General features: G+C 35.9%; 1 protein-coding gene across 2 annotated transcripts in view; it reads right to left on the bottom strand.

Moving 5' to 3' along the window:
- FAM135A (family with sequence similarity 135 member A) overlaps positions 1-15,620 on the bottom strand; it is an 80,510-nt gene that overhangs the window by 30,604 nt on the left and 34,286 nt on the right. Inside the window, exons 5-12 of one of the 2 annotated variants that reach the window (XM_082756364.1) lie at positions 12,616-12,755; positions 12,429-12,499; positions 11,927-12,100; positions 11,159-11,285; positions 10,594-10,747; positions 8,920-8,997; positions 6,701-6,750; positions 4,791-4,946 (exon numbers count right to left, since the gene is read on the bottom strand). In XM_082756364.1, the coding sequence (XP_082612490.1) occupies positions 4,791-4,946; positions 6,701-6,750; positions 8,920-8,997; positions 10,594-10,747; positions 11,159-11,285; positions 11,927-12,100; positions 12,429-12,499; positions 12,616-12,755 (950 nt within the window). The remainder of the gene's footprint in view (positions 1-4,790; positions 4,947-6,700; positions 6,751-8,919; positions 8,998-10,593; positions 10,748-11,158; positions 11,286-11,926; positions 12,101-12,428; positions 12,500-12,615; positions 12,756-15,620) is intronic. The other variant, XM_082756365.1, reaches the window with a different exon arrangement.

Below are 15,620 nucleotides of genomic sequence, written 5' to 3' on the forward strand. Positions count from 1 at the left end.
CATTTGTAATTGCTCAATTAATTCCAGTGCTTTTGAAGAAAATCTGGTTCTCAGCTCCAACAGCATTTAGTATAACAGCAACAGTAGAAGACGAGTTGGAAGCAAGCTCCAAAATTGCTCCAAATGCCCAAATGATGAGTATAAAACAAACAAAGCAAAACAAAAAACCCTCACAACAGTAGTTTATTATGTTTAATCAGTGTGTACCTTATGGAGGGACTGAGACGTTTGCTAGGACACTGTTAAGCAGGCTCTGCAGCAGCAGAGTGCCCACCAGCTGGCACTGGTGACTCAGATGCTACCAACTTGAGCTGACTCCGCAACAGCTTTGCAGGAGGCAATTGTAGGCACTGCTCCTAGTCCCTACAGGCTTCCCCAAATTATGCACTCGATGGTCTTCCCAATGTAAGCAGAAGAAAAATTGGATAGAAGAACTGCTGTGGAGTACATACTGAGTCCCAGGCACACCAATGAGTAGCAGCACTCAGATCTTGGTTCCCAGTTCTCCTATTTTAGGACTAACCAAATGGTAAGAAATCATTTTGGAATAACGTGTTCAGACCTACCAGAAGATGTCACTATGAAACAAAGATAGTGTGCAAACTGTGTGTAATATAAAATATCTTAATCAGTTTTTTCAATGTAGTTGCAAACCTTGTTGATGGGCTATTGTAGCTGATGGATGTTTTAATCTGAATTCTTCCTGCTTTTTATGTAGCAATTAAAATCTGATTTAGTTTTACAGAGATGCACTCAAATAAGATGTTGCATTTCATTATGACCTTATTTTCTACCAATACTCCAGCAAAAGCACCTACGCACGGAGGGTGAAAATGATTTGACCAAATACAGATGACAGGCATTTCTAGGGGATATTTTACTTAAGACATCTAAGCCAGTCAGATGAATGAGTCCCTAAAAGCATTCATTTGTCTTAGATTAATATAAAACTTTCCCAGGGAGAAATTTCCAGTGGAGAGCATAGTCTACAAATACTGCAAGATGAAAAGGTAAATTTAGAAAAGATTTAGGATCCAATATAGACCAGATGAGAACATCAATTTCTAAAATAAAAGGACAGAAATTTTGTATCGTGAAAAAATCTTATTTCAGAAAAGACAGATATTCTCTCAAGAGAGTAATTATAATTAGTAGGTCATCTCTCAGATTCCACCTACATTCACTAACCGGAAAGTCTACATCATTTAACATGCAGATTATGCCTCTAGTGAAACATGAGCATTCCAGGTTTCCCCAAAGTTTATATAAAAGGTTTAAAGTCTCAAGACTATTAATGCAAATTGCAAAATGTTATAGTAAGCCCTCAAAAACAGTATCCAGAATCAGTAAAGCTCTTAAAAATACCATGGCTCAAATTCACCATCCCTTTTTAATGTTAAAGTTTACTGAAGTTCCGCAGTGCTGACTCCTGCTCAGCTGGCAGTGTGTTTTCTTATATATATTTAATTGCACATATTTGCAAATTGCTTGCACCAGCTCTTCACATCTTGGGACTACAGGAAACCAGTGTAGTATCTGCAAATTAGTGCTTGTAAAATTAGGTATGATCACATTGCTGGTTCTATGCAAATCGGCTCAGGTAAAATTTCCTTCTCAATGCTGTATTATTCAATTCGTGCCAGACGGCAGCCTAGGAGACAGCCTACTTGCTCTTCGTTATCAGGCCCTAAATAAAAGGTAAGTTTAAGATTACCTCTGTCCTGCATCTCTTTTTCAGACTTCGATGTTTGGACAGATACTGTAGTATCCAGTAACTGCAGAACTCAGTAAGAAATAGCAACTGGCCACTTCTTTCAAAAATAAAAGAAGCTTTTATTTATATATATATATATGTATATACATATATATATATATGTATATGTATATATATATACACACATATATATATGTATATATATAAACATGTATATATATATGTATATAAAAAAAAAAAAGAACATTTTCAGTAATAACAAGGGTCAGCTCTGAGTTCAACCCTGAAAACTCCAAAGTTTTAGAGACAAAGTATCACCCAGTAGCAAGCTACATGAAGGACTATGCAACCATCTTCAGCTCCCCACCACTACGCTGCAAATGCAGCTTAATACCTAAAGAAAAGGGTATTTCTGCTGCTTTTATTAAATAAAAATGTTTTCTTTTCCTCTTATTAAGAAGCAAAATTTGCATATGATGTGATGCTTGAAACAAGATTATTTATGCAGGGTGACAGCTAGTAGGAGAAGTGGGCATAAAAACAATTGGAAAGCAGTATGATAGCAAGGAACACTTTACATAGAATCACAGACTGGCTTTGGTTTGAAGGAACCTTAAGGACCATCCAGCCCTCTGATCATCTTTGTGGAGCCTCCTCTGGACCCGCTCCAACAGCCCCACATCCTTCTTGTGCTGGGGCCCCAGCCCTGGATGCAGCACTCCAGGTGGGGCCTCACAAGGGCAGAGCAGAGGGGCACAATCCCCTCCCTGCCCTGCTGCCCACCCCTCTGCTGGTGCAGCCCAGGACACAGTTGCCCTTCTGGGCTGCAGGCACAGGCTGCTGGCTCATGTCAAGCTTTTTGTCCACCAGAACCCCCAAGTCCTTCCCTGCAGGGCTACTCTCAGTGAGTTCTTCTCCCATCCTGTCCTCATGCCTGGGATTGCCCCGGCCCAGGTGCAGCACCTTGCACTTGGCCTTGTTGAACCTCGTGCAGTTCACATGGGCCCACTTCTCCAGCCTGTCCATGTCCCTCTGGATGGCATCCCTTCGTTCTATTGTATCAACCACACCACTCAGCTTGGTGTCATCTGCAAACTTGCTGAGGGTGCACTTGATCCCACTGCCTGTGTCATTGGTAAAGATATCAATCAGCACCGGTCCACGGACAGACCCCTGAGGGACATCACTCGTCACTGGTCTCCACCTGGACATTGAGCCATTGACCACCACCCTCTTGGTGCAGCCTTCAAGCCAATTCCTTTTCTAGTGAACAATCTACCCTTTGAATCCATTGCTCTCCAAGTTGGAGATGAAGATGTAATGTGGGACTGTGGACTGGTCAGGCATGATTCCAACAAATCATGAGTCAGAAGGAAGGGAAGAAGGGAACTCCTATCCAGCTTCTGTGACGCTTTCCAGTTTTCACAAAAATATTTTTAATACACAACAGTATCTCAATTCATCCCCCAAATACTTTGATTTATATTCCCTAAAAGAACTGCAGTAAAATTCAGTTCTTAAAGTATTTGAGAGCTAGAGAAAATGACATAAATTGGAGACTTTAAGAACCACATTTAAGAAGCTAAGCTATCATTACTAGCATAACACACATATTTTACATTGGTCCAATTAAAATAAAAATATTAATACTTTTGGCTCTATTCAACATATACTTGTACAAACACTACCTTAGCAGCAGTTGAATGCAAATGCAGGTTAATTGAAACAATATTCTCATTTTATAGCTTCCACCCCCGTTGAAGGATTCCAGAATTTATATGAGAAGCAGAGAAAGGCAAGAAAGATTCATAGATAGCCAGTAAATTGATCACACCTTGCTACTGCTAGCATGTTCATTCTAACAAATAAGTCTTGCACTCTTTCTGAAAGATCTCACTTATTCTCCAGAACAGACTATTGGCACAACCACAATCCCCTCATTCAACAGTGTGATTTTTCAAGGCTTTACGTAAGACCCCAATCCAAGTATCCCTTGTAATCAGTTTCTCCTACAGAACTAAACGAAGAAGGCTTCTGATGCAAGTGATAGAAAACCTGGTTAAACAAATGAAATCTTTGCAAACTAAAATTTGCAAAACTTTATTTTGGATTGTCACTATTTACAAACCACCGATTCCATACTCTCACTAACCAGACCTACGAATAAACTCTCTGCAAACGGTTTTACAAGGAGAGCCTCCAGATAAACTCTTAAAATGACCTCTTATGTATATGTGGTATATGTATGGATTATGATGTCAGACAGTAAAAATGTGACGCTAGCTAAAGATCAAGTTGTGTGATTGCAGAACAAGGGTGCTGGGAAGTGTTGTTTGTTTAAATGAATTTTACTCCCTGAAAAATTTTAAATGTTGTATTTCTTCAAATCCTTGACCACAAAAGAGGGGAGGAAAAGATATATTTAATAGAAGATACAGGCAAAGGTTTAGTTCATACTTGAAAATATTTCACCATGTGCTCTGGTTTTGCATGTAGAAAGCAGCAAGTGTATATAAACATTATCAGATCTACTGCATGTGTAGTTACCGTGCATCAGTTTTTGTACATGCACACACATAAATGCCAAATTGTCTCTTTTTTGAAATCCCACTTCAGAACCCTTTCAAAGCTTAGGAACGTTATCAGTTCTCAATTCAGAAGAAAAATACATTTCATTTTATGATGTAATCTGGCAGCCTAACTGCAGTAGGGAAGGAAAATGAGTGGGCACTAGACATTGCTCCTGCAGAAAAATACATCATTTTACACAAACACATCTCCCACAGACTGCAATTTGCCTACTGAAACGCGTTTCTTATTCAAACAGTCAGTGAATAAACATAAACAACATACTTCATGTGTATTTTATATGTATGTACTTTACATATATTCCAAGAATATGCTCTAACAACATTACATACAAACTAACCAATGCAATGTAACAGCTCCCTTTGTGATTCCAACTACCTTTCCCCAATAAAACCAGAAAAATTACAATTTGGAGTCTCATTTCCATTATAACGTGTCCCAATAAGAGTATGAACATCCCTTTTATAACACCAGAGTTAATACTTACTCTTAACGTGTGATGCTCTTGTGCAAGCAATGCTGTGACCTCCTCTTGTAAAGTAATGACCTCCAGAAATTGCCCCCAGAGAGCCATTAGAAGTGAGCAAAGCTGAGCAAGATTCATATTTATAAGTTCTGCCAGTTCATCGGGATTTTCCATTTTCTGAAGTATGGAAGAAAGATTTACATGATTACTAGACCACAGTGAACAGACAAAAAAAATCAAAAAGTGTATTAGTAAGAAATTTAATTTTAAAAATAAATTCCAAATGAGAACTGTTTTGTCAAAGTATTAGAATTGAATTAAGTTATATTACAATGCTAACAAATTAGTTTTTTATTATTTTAAATATTATCTAGATGTCTATTAGCGTTAGGACTCATGATCTTAAATTGAGGCAACAAACCCATTAATAGCAACCATAACTATGAATTGCAACTGTTTGATTTTCCAACATGCAAAAATATAGTGCCTGAAAGCAATCAGAATTAGAAAACAGGAAATTGATTCTAGATATATTAGCCCAAATTTGATACAATCTTAAAAAAAAAAAATAATAATGAAGACATTTCCACTTTGGAGTATTAATAACTTACAATAATGCTTATGTCACTATATGCCTACATATACTTGAAACATGTTCAGGAATCAATGTTACACTATTTGATAGTTATAGAATAGGTTTCCTAGAACAAGGTCATACAAATTCAATGCAAAACAAGTTTTTCTTTCTAAGAGTGTACTGTAATCCTGTGATCTGGTTCCATACAAGTCAACTGTAAATTGTTAGGCTTATGTTCCCTACAATTTCAGAAAAAAATCTAATCTACCTTTTCCAAAACTAATTGGAGACAGATAAGGCATTGAGGCAAAGGGTTTAAAAAGTAAGTATAGTAAAGATCCAACACCAACAGTATTAAAGGGGAAGCATAAAAAAGGATTACAAATACTGAAACACCAACTTAGTAGGCAACAGTAGAAATAAGAGGAACTTTGGAAGAGAACTGCATAAAAGAACAGAAAGGAGAAAATGGAAAGAACAAATATAGTTTAGCAAGCTAAGGGAAAAACTAACAAAAAATTATCTTAAGTACAAGAAAATACATAGAAACTATGTAAATGTAAAAAAAAAAAAAAAGCCTTTCTAGTTTATAAAATAAGATTATCAGTTGCTCACAGAGAGAGAACTGTGTTGGCTTTCTTTGTCTCCCGTTATACAAATAGCATCCTTTCAATGTCAGTATTACATTTCCTTGCAATTGCGGCACTACTTTTGAAAGCATGAATGAAAGTGAAGTCTACTACAGAAGCTGGGTAGAGAGCCCACTCAGCAGCAAAGCATGGACCATCCTGCAAAAACGTTTTCAAACTTCTGCTTTAAATTTGTCTGTGATAAGGAAATCAGCTTAGGCTAATTCTGTCTGGTGCACATGAAAGAGAGCTGAGAAGACAAGTCTAAGTAATCTATAGTGGACAGTATTTGCTTGAGAATGCATGGAAAACAGAAGGAGACAGCCTCAGGACAGATCCTTCTGGATGAGGATACGCCTTGGAGAATCTGCTTTTGTACAACTTACTATTCACACTTGATCTTGTAACTGTTGTTTGAAATCTTCAGAAAGAAGGGATTCAAATAATGAACGCATAAAATTCAAACTATGATTTTAATACAAGTAATCCATCTTTCTATAATCTTCAGTTTTATGATCTTTAATAGTTACCATGGCTACTACTGCCCTGCTGAGCCACTAGATCAGTAGGTAAGTTTTTGAGTCAGTTGAGTGATTACTCTTTGAAAGAACAGCCAAAAGAAACGTTGGCAAAAAAAAATACAGGATGTTATCACCTAAACAGTTTATTCCCAAGTACCATGTAAAATCAGCATACTCTACTATTCAACAAACGTAAAGTAGTACCTTTACTTCTTCACACAATTCTGTAAGACGGACTTCTACATCTATGTTTTCTGGAAAGATGAGAGTATATAACTATGAGAAACATACTGTCCGAGTCGCATAGTAAAACCTATTATCTCACAAAACAATTTACAAACTTTAAAAAGAAATGAAACTATCAAATAAAACTTGATGTCACATTAAATAACACAATCAACTTTAAATTAAGTAAATGATAAAATAATTTCTTACTAATGACTGAGATTGAGGACAGAACATGGTCAATAAAAAATGGTTTGCAGCCAGGTATCACGAAGACTTATCATCAGACCTCATCAAGGACACATTTTTTTTTATTCTGAGTTACACTTGCAAGCACTGTATTGTAAATTAGTTTGCACATTATTAGAACTGCTCAACTATTCAGCAGCAATATTATCACTCAAAACCAAGGTAACACAACTTATCTTCTACCTCAGATTTTCCAGACATTTGTTAATTCAGCACTGTTTTTCTACAGGTATATTATTTACCTGATTTGTAAGCTACATAAATAAACATAGATTCTTGTCTGATGAGTTATAGTTTGGTCAGATAAAACTCTAATTCATCTTTCCCTCAAAAGCTCAATGTCACGAGTAACTCAATCTTCCATGCTATGGCAGCTTAAATTGCATCACAACATCCAATGTCTTTATTCCTTCATGTAAGATACTGTTCCTTATTAATCATTGCTTTTCTACTCAACCAAATCCAATCAATTAAATAATAACATTGCACTATGATAAGATTTCCTTCTACATCTGAGGTACCAGTAACAAGGGAGTAATTCACAAACCTAAAATTATTTCTGACAAATATTTAAGTTATTTTTTGGAAAACAGTACTAAGGGGAAAAAAAAAAGCAGTTTTACTTAAAAACATACACCAAAAAAACATGCTTCCAAACCCAAAATAATATGTTTAGGATATGGATAATGAACGTAGGCTTGCAGAACAGCAATAGCTTGCTTAGTCATCTGGTCTTTGAATGATACCATCTGGATTTGCTGAGCATATATTGATTTTCAAATAATTGCAATACCTTATGTCTAGGTTTAAACTTCATGACAAATTAACTCACACAACTCAACGTTCTGAGGAAATATGCAATATAGAAGCGTATGAAGTTCTCAGAAACAAGTTTAGAAATGTTTTTGAAATAAACTACTTGCACCTGTTAACTAGACAGCACTTCATAATTGCTCTGAAAACATTTGAAAGCATTTTATATACACACTATATATGTCTTTTGGAGTGGTTGTGGCCACACAGATTTTGTCATTAGTGAAAAAATTAGATGGTTCACTTTTGAGACACGATACTAAGTAGTTATCTTGTTTGCCACACTGCGACTGAGCATAGGTTTGATACAATAGGTAAAGCTGATGTCTGAAGTCATTTCTGAAAATCCCAAATTATAATGCTATCAAAAAACCTACAATACCAAAAATAAACAACAAAAAACCCCACTAGACAATACAAGACTATACAAAATTAACTGTATTATAACAGCATTGTTCATACATCTAATAAAATTTTACTGGCTCAGCTAAAATAGTTTTGACTTATTTTTTAAACAAAAATGCAGTTATTCATGATTAAGTTGGTGTCCTACTATGGGCTAAACTGCCATTTTATTCTTCTCTCATCATAAACTGCCTTGTGCTTAAACAGCACTGTACTTTGTCCAACATCAAACCAACAGTGACTCTCTCCAAAGAGAAGGCCATCCATTTAGATGTGGACAAATGCACCCTAAGCTTTAAGAATGTCTTGTGTAGTGTTTGGAAGAATCAAACCTTGAGATACCAAAAGCAATCTGAAAGATTTCACAGGAAGAATAAATACTAGCCTTTAATTATTAAAAACAAACAAAAACAAAGCCTGTAATGAACTAAATAAAATGAATTATAAAGAAATAAAAATAATTTTAGCTATTTTATTTAAATGGTGACAACTGACTGAACTCTTCAATCATTTGTTTATTAAAATAAAACAACACTAAAACAAAGCATAATATTTTCTTATTTTATTATCTACACTCAGATCTAAAAATAAGTAGCTCTAAAGACTTCAGAGTTCAACATACTCTCACTACGGCTAAATAGTGAAATAGTGTTCCTGTTTACAAAATAACATAACGTTTTATATTATTAATAAATATCTGAGGGGTTATATCACCTGCTTTGCAAACATACCTAGGTAGGCGTCTCTCTGGGTTCGTGGAAATTTTCTTCTGAGAAGGCGTTCATAAAGGACCTGCATGCTGGCCTTGGCTAGTTATAGGGATTGCACACACATGACTAGTTACTACACTCCTTTTTTCATCTTTGATTTATTATTTGCCTTAAAGTTAGTAAAAAAGCTTATTGCTAGCCTAGCAATTAGTGCAGTTAGATCAGTACACGAAAGCATATAATTTTGGTGTAATTTCTAGATTAGGTATCACTCATGATATACATTATGCTAGCATTCTTTGATTTTCTGAAACCAGTAATACTTAAATGGTCAATTACAGTTACCGAGTCCAACAGTTGTCTCCACATGCTTCTGCAAAATCACTGTCTTTTAAAAAAATTATATGAGAGAGCAACAGCAAAGCAAACAGAAGAAACAAAATTAGGGAGGTTATAATTTAATTGAAAATTAAAAAGTGACGATTTGAGATTAAAACGGGACTTGAGATTCTCTTCTGCAAAGGTCATTTAAATTTAACATATAAAATCTCCACCAAAAAACAGTTCATTTACTTTAAAAATTAGAAATAAATGCAAGAGAGAGTTTTGTTCTTTGTGAAGTCCAGAGAGCTTCATTTTTTTATAGACATCACAGAAACATGGCTTTTTGTTCCTTTTTAAATTATTATTGTTAACTGCTGATAGATTTTAGAGAAATTAGTGTTAATTATTTATTAGTGTCACTGGTTATTTTACATGAGCAAAGAGTGAGTAATAATAGCATAATTAGTATTTACATTATTAGTTCTTTTTGTTATATCAATTTCCCCAATCAATGTATATACAAAATAACTGCAATAAATGAAAAAAAAAAAAAGATTCAGAAATAAGAAAATAATTATAGCAGAAACTTAAGAATTAAAACAAAAAGCAAAATACCATAACAACACAGGAAACAAACCATGAGCAGAATATATACAATGTATGTTAAACGTAAGTACTAATTTTCTTTTAACTTATTTATTTATTTTGAGTGTTTCTTTTCAAGCTTGTATCTCGTTAGGGTAAGCTAAGTCACCCAGAGACACGACTAAAGGTCTGATCCACCTACCACTGAAGGTTTTAACGGTGTTTTTTTTTTGTTTTGTTTTGTTTTGGTGTGATGTTAATGAAGACTAAAAGATACCTTCTGACTATGCAATTTGATTGTCAGCTTCTTTCCATTATATGTATTTTGTAAGAATGTTCTAGGGGAATTGAAGGTCCTACCTGAACCATTTAAGTATCAAGACACAATCTTAGCCTGTCTTTACAGTAACAATAGTGCCAACAGATTCTATTTGGCAAAAAGTGCATTTTGTCCTTACAAGACAGACTAAAAGTTGAGTCATTCAATAGGGTGTTTCCCTCCATATCAAGATTAAGATAACTGACACAGAAATATTCTGTACTGTAACTGTAGCAGTACTTTTGTTTCTACAAAGAAAACCCTCAGTTTCTGGTATTTTTCTATGCACAGATTTTTAACACACTTGTTTCCTTTGTGTTCTTGAGTTATTAAATTCCAGCTCAGTTTGAATAAAAAGATTTTAGATATACAAGATGTATGAAATCAGAGCCAGTTTAGCCTAGGAAAGGGGTTATTTTTAATAACCATCAAAAGGAAAGTGATATATTTTATTAAATTCAACATACCTAGTTCAATTCGGTGAGAAGAGGGGAGCTCCTTTGTTATCATAAGGAAATAACTATGTAACCCTTTGAAAGCAAGCAGCAAACTGGCACAAAGTGTATAGTGGAAATTATAGGCATGACTGAGGAAAGATTCTGAAACAACAAAACTGCAACCCTAGGAAAAAGAAAAAAAAGAAGAAAGATTTAGGCACATACTAATGTCATACAATAAAGGACATGTTAACAATGCAAATTGCCTGTTTTTATGAATCTCATCCATCTTTTTGCAATTTTCAATGGATTGCAATATCTCAAAAAAAATAAGGCTAAACAGTAAATACTGTAAGCTTTCATTTGCACAGTTTTGAAACAAGTAACATAGCCTTCTGGAACAATTCTTTTATTTTCCCATATTTAAATTATATAATATTCCCATATTATTATTTTCCGTATTATATTATATTCCTGGCACAGCAAAGTAACTCTAACAAAGTTCATTTTTTATCAAACAATACTTGTGCAGAAAAGATAAAATTCACACCACCCAACAAAATACAAATGAAATGTTCAACTGAAGTATTCTTACATCTGCTGATAACTGCTTTGTGTAGTTATTGCCAAAGACCACGCTTTCAAGAGAAGGAATCACAGAGTCCCTGTTTTGTGCTGGTGCATTTCTGTTCAACCACGTATTCTTCACTGGGCGAGGGAAACTGCAAAAAGCACAAACGAACCGGTAAGCGAGATAAACAGTGATTGCAATGGATGACACGACTTAATGAAAGCTTTACTAAAATTAGGCAAAATTCTATTTAAAGAGAAAACAAAATCCCCTGGTTTCATTTATTTTAGAGGAGGTAAATGTATCATTTGCAGAAATCATCGCCACTACAGTAGCAACTGAGAACTGAGAAGATAGCCATCAAAAGATGCTCAATTTGTATTGGACTCCATGATCCTTGTGGGTGGCTTCCAACTCAGGATATTCTATTAACAGCACCTACTTCAGTCACTAACTACAGTCAGCAGCAGATCTCAGTGATTAAAAACATGAATAAATATTTACACATACAAATATACATGTATAAATACCAATGTTTATACATTCCTTCTCTCTTCTCTGGTTGTGGGTATTATCTCTCTATTACATTGCATACTCTTATTTCTAATAAAAACAAACTCAAAATTTTGTTTAAGGTAACTAAGAAAACAAGCTTCTCCTCACTCTGAACCTTGGGTTACAAAATCATAAAGAAAACTACGTTGACTTAACTTCTTCCTAAGTATTCAGTTCTCGTAACGTTTCCATTTGGACACCCAATACTTTATTTGTATTTTATTAACAAGAGATTACCTTATCAGGGGCTGATGCAGAGCAACCAAAGAAGCATGGACTATAACCGAAATGACGGAAAGGTGGAAGTAATCAAACATAACATTGACGTAATGGTGAAGGCCCCGGTGTAAGTTAAAGTGCAACTTTAAAGTTCGGCTACTAATTGGCTGTAGTGTGCTCAGGTCATCTGGTCTAAAAAAACAAACACATACAATTACAGTGACCACATTCAAGGTGCAACGTGCAAGCGAGTTATTAATAACTAATGCAGATAAATAGACAATACAGCATTGGTCTATACTTTGGAATGCAATAATATCTACCCCAGAGGAGAGAAAAAAAAACACAGAATGAGTCAAACCAGTTATGAAATCTTAACAGACTTCAGTGTTGGATTTCTTTCTTACTCTCATATACGTCTAATATGAGCACAGTACATCTATATATAGCACAGATTTAATTAGTTTAAAAAGTTAACATATGCTGTTGCTTTAATAAAATCTTCTATATTTAAACTTACGAATAGTCTGTATCGGTGAAGTGTAGATCTAATGTTAGCAGAAAATTCATTTCATTAAGAGACTCCTCAATCTGAAAAGAAATTGTGGACTTGTGAAATCTTTCCATGTCTCTTATTTATACTAATCCAAACCGTACATAACAAGGATTTAAGTATCTGAATACAGTTAAATCAGTTAACAGATTACCTTCCTCTCATCTAACAGCATTTTTATTTTGAAAATCATCACATCGTTCACAGACACTTCCTCATTTTTGTAAAGAATCTGAAATGTTTTACTGCAAACTATATTGTCATGGATTGAAGCAGGAAAGGCAAGATCAGCACCTGAAAAGAGAAACAAGGATTAATATTACTGGCCAAGCATCTGGCAACTCCAGAGCAGCTAATAAGTGAATTTCCCATTACTATCAGTTCCATGACCACAATTAAAACCATAACACCAACAATATCTGTGGTTTTCCATTTCAGTCAGCAACTACTGGAATTTGAAGGGAAGCACTTTGTTTCTAAGAAATGCTTTATCAATATTTATCAATGTAATTCACTTTTTATACAATTTCTAGATTGAAGAATCTGATTTGTTCCAAGTTGGAGTGAAACGCTCTAGGCATCAAAAATTTTAATAAACCCCCTTGAAGTCTGTCTTGTTTCATTCACCATTCGTGTTGTTTTACAAGGTTTTACCACACTAAGAATTCGGAATTAACTACCGATGAGGCAGAGGTTAACTGATATATATCCACTCCACTGAATTAATCAAGAGCAGCGGTGGTTCCTCCTTTCCTTCCAGATCTTTCCGTACTGCTCTGGCCAGACTAGTTCCAAGTGTATCACCTGAACCTTACATTTCCTACTCAGGATGATATTTCTGCTTTCAGTTCAGAAGCTGTTCATCACGAAGAGTGCACAAGAGAGTGATATATGGTTGGGGAATCCGCTGCCAAGAAAGGTCAAAAGACTTTTGGAAGAAATGAGAAAAGGAATAGTTTTAAAAAGTTACTGAGGAAGTATTTAGCAATAATTACTATCCAAGGGTTATCACAAAGGAAATATGATGATGGCCACTACCCTGTGAAACAACACATAAAAGAAGGCGGAATTTGGAAGAACTAAGTCAACAGAAATATCGACAGTTTCTTATCTCTCCTCACCAAGTAGCCTCAACAACATTAACCTCTCTCAGAACACTGAGTCTGATAAGCTGTGCAAATGGGAGCGTGAAACATTTTTTAAAACATTTTGATTCTTAATCACTTCAAAGGTGTCCACAAAAGAAAAAGACATCTGTAGAGCTGACACTTCACAGGTTTGGAGTCTATGGACCACTGACAGAAAATCACTGCCCGAGTCTGTGTATGGCAAACACTCCCACTCTATAACCTTCATTATTGTTCAACCATCCTACAGAAGCTAGAAACCAAAAACTTTTTTTTTTTGAAGTGCTTTGATATGCATCATTGATCTAGGTCTCTTGGACAAAATAACTACAAAGGATGACTCATTAAATGGCAATTTCCCTAAATAATGGCACGTTCACCTTGCACCAGTCCTTGTCGCATGCTGCAGGTGAAGGGCAGAGAGGGCAGGGTTTCACGTTACGTGTAAGCTGCCAGAACCACACACCATCAGCAGAAGGGATTCTGCCACTGCATTTGGATAGAAAAGAAGTAATGGAGACACATGGCCAAGGTCTGCTTCCTACACGCCGTCCAGCTCCGTGAGTTACAGCTCTCGGTTCTGCTGACTTGAGAGTAACGTGAAATTGCATCCTCAGAAGTGAAAGGAGAAGAGGCAAAGCCAGCACCAGGAACAGGCTGAGCCACGTCTACCTGGGAATCGAGGTCTCACATCAGTGGGGACTGAATTCATTCTTGTGCTGTGAACCTGTGGACATGGTCATCTTGTGTCTAAACTGCCTTATAGAAGAACATCAAACAGGAGATAATCTCATACAGACTACAAGTGCCTAAGCTTTTCTCTTAATTTCCTAAAGGATTCCTCCATCTCCCTTCAAGTCATAAAAATGCCAGGAGACATTCTCAAGTCCAGCCCTAAGGCAAACAGCTTGCCGTATCACCACTGTAATGACACTTGTCCTGGGGTCTGCAGGAACTCAAGGGAACTGCTAAAAGACACAGGAAATAGAAATGGAAGAAATACGGATTTAAATAAGCACAGGACCTCATGAAAAGGTGGGAAGGACCAGGCAAGGGATGGAAGAAGCTGCAAAGGATGGAGAAACAGGATGGAAGGAGGAACAGGAAGAAGGGAACAAATGAGCACGTACAATTAACCTGGGGAAATAAAAGGAAGAATTAGTTAAGAGTCTGCAGGTGAGGGGAAAACACAGCTAGGGTAAGGAAACTGTTGGTGACTTGTGGACAGGCTGGGGAGAATGAGAAATAGGTAGGCGAGATGACTTGGACTAGAGTGGGAAAACTGTGACTGTCAAAAAAAAAAAAAAGCAGCCATACCCACTCTTTTGTTGACCAAAGTGGGGAGAAAGACACAAGCTGCTGTGGCACAAACTGAGAGACTGATCTGAAAAGGACCCTGGTTTTGGGGGTTTGGAGGGTTTGTATTTTTGTGAAACGGTTGCTTATCTGAACTGAATTCAGTTTCCCAATTGGCTTTCCAGGCCAAATCAGACACTCGTGTCAATACAGTGCATGGAGCAATATGAAGGTAAAGAGTAGCAGCTGGGGGAACCACAGGCCGATTTGTTTTGACAGCACTGCTGATCTTAACTCCTGTCAAATTGCAGTCTTTAACGCTTTGCCTAGTAATGAGAGACCAAAGAGCTAACACATATCACAGAATTTATTAACAAAACTGCAGCTTTCTGAGATTAGCTGGAGACTGTTCTAAAATACACCATGAAATGGAAATAAAACATTCTTTTAGCAATATTAAACATCGTTAAGTAATGCTATTAAAAACTATGTTTTATTAGAGTGAAAGGATCAGTCTAGCATAGCTAAATTCCCTAAACAACCCTGCACTTTGCCACTGAAATGGAATAGCCATGGTTTGTAAGAATTATTTATTTACTTCACATAAATCAAAGCAAACATAAATATGCAGGAAGCTTGATTAAAATTCAGTGTCTATATTGTGGTTCTTCTCAAAGTTGCTTTTAAAACAGTGTCAAAAATTCAGGTTTCAGCATCCCAGTTTTACATCCCATTT

The sequence above is a fragment of the Aythya marila genome (genome assembly GCF_965140915.1).
Source record: "Aythya marila genome assembly, chromosome: 3".
NCBI classification, from domain to species: Eukaryota; Metazoa; Chordata; class Aves; order Anseriformes; family Anatidae; genus Aythya; species Aythya marila.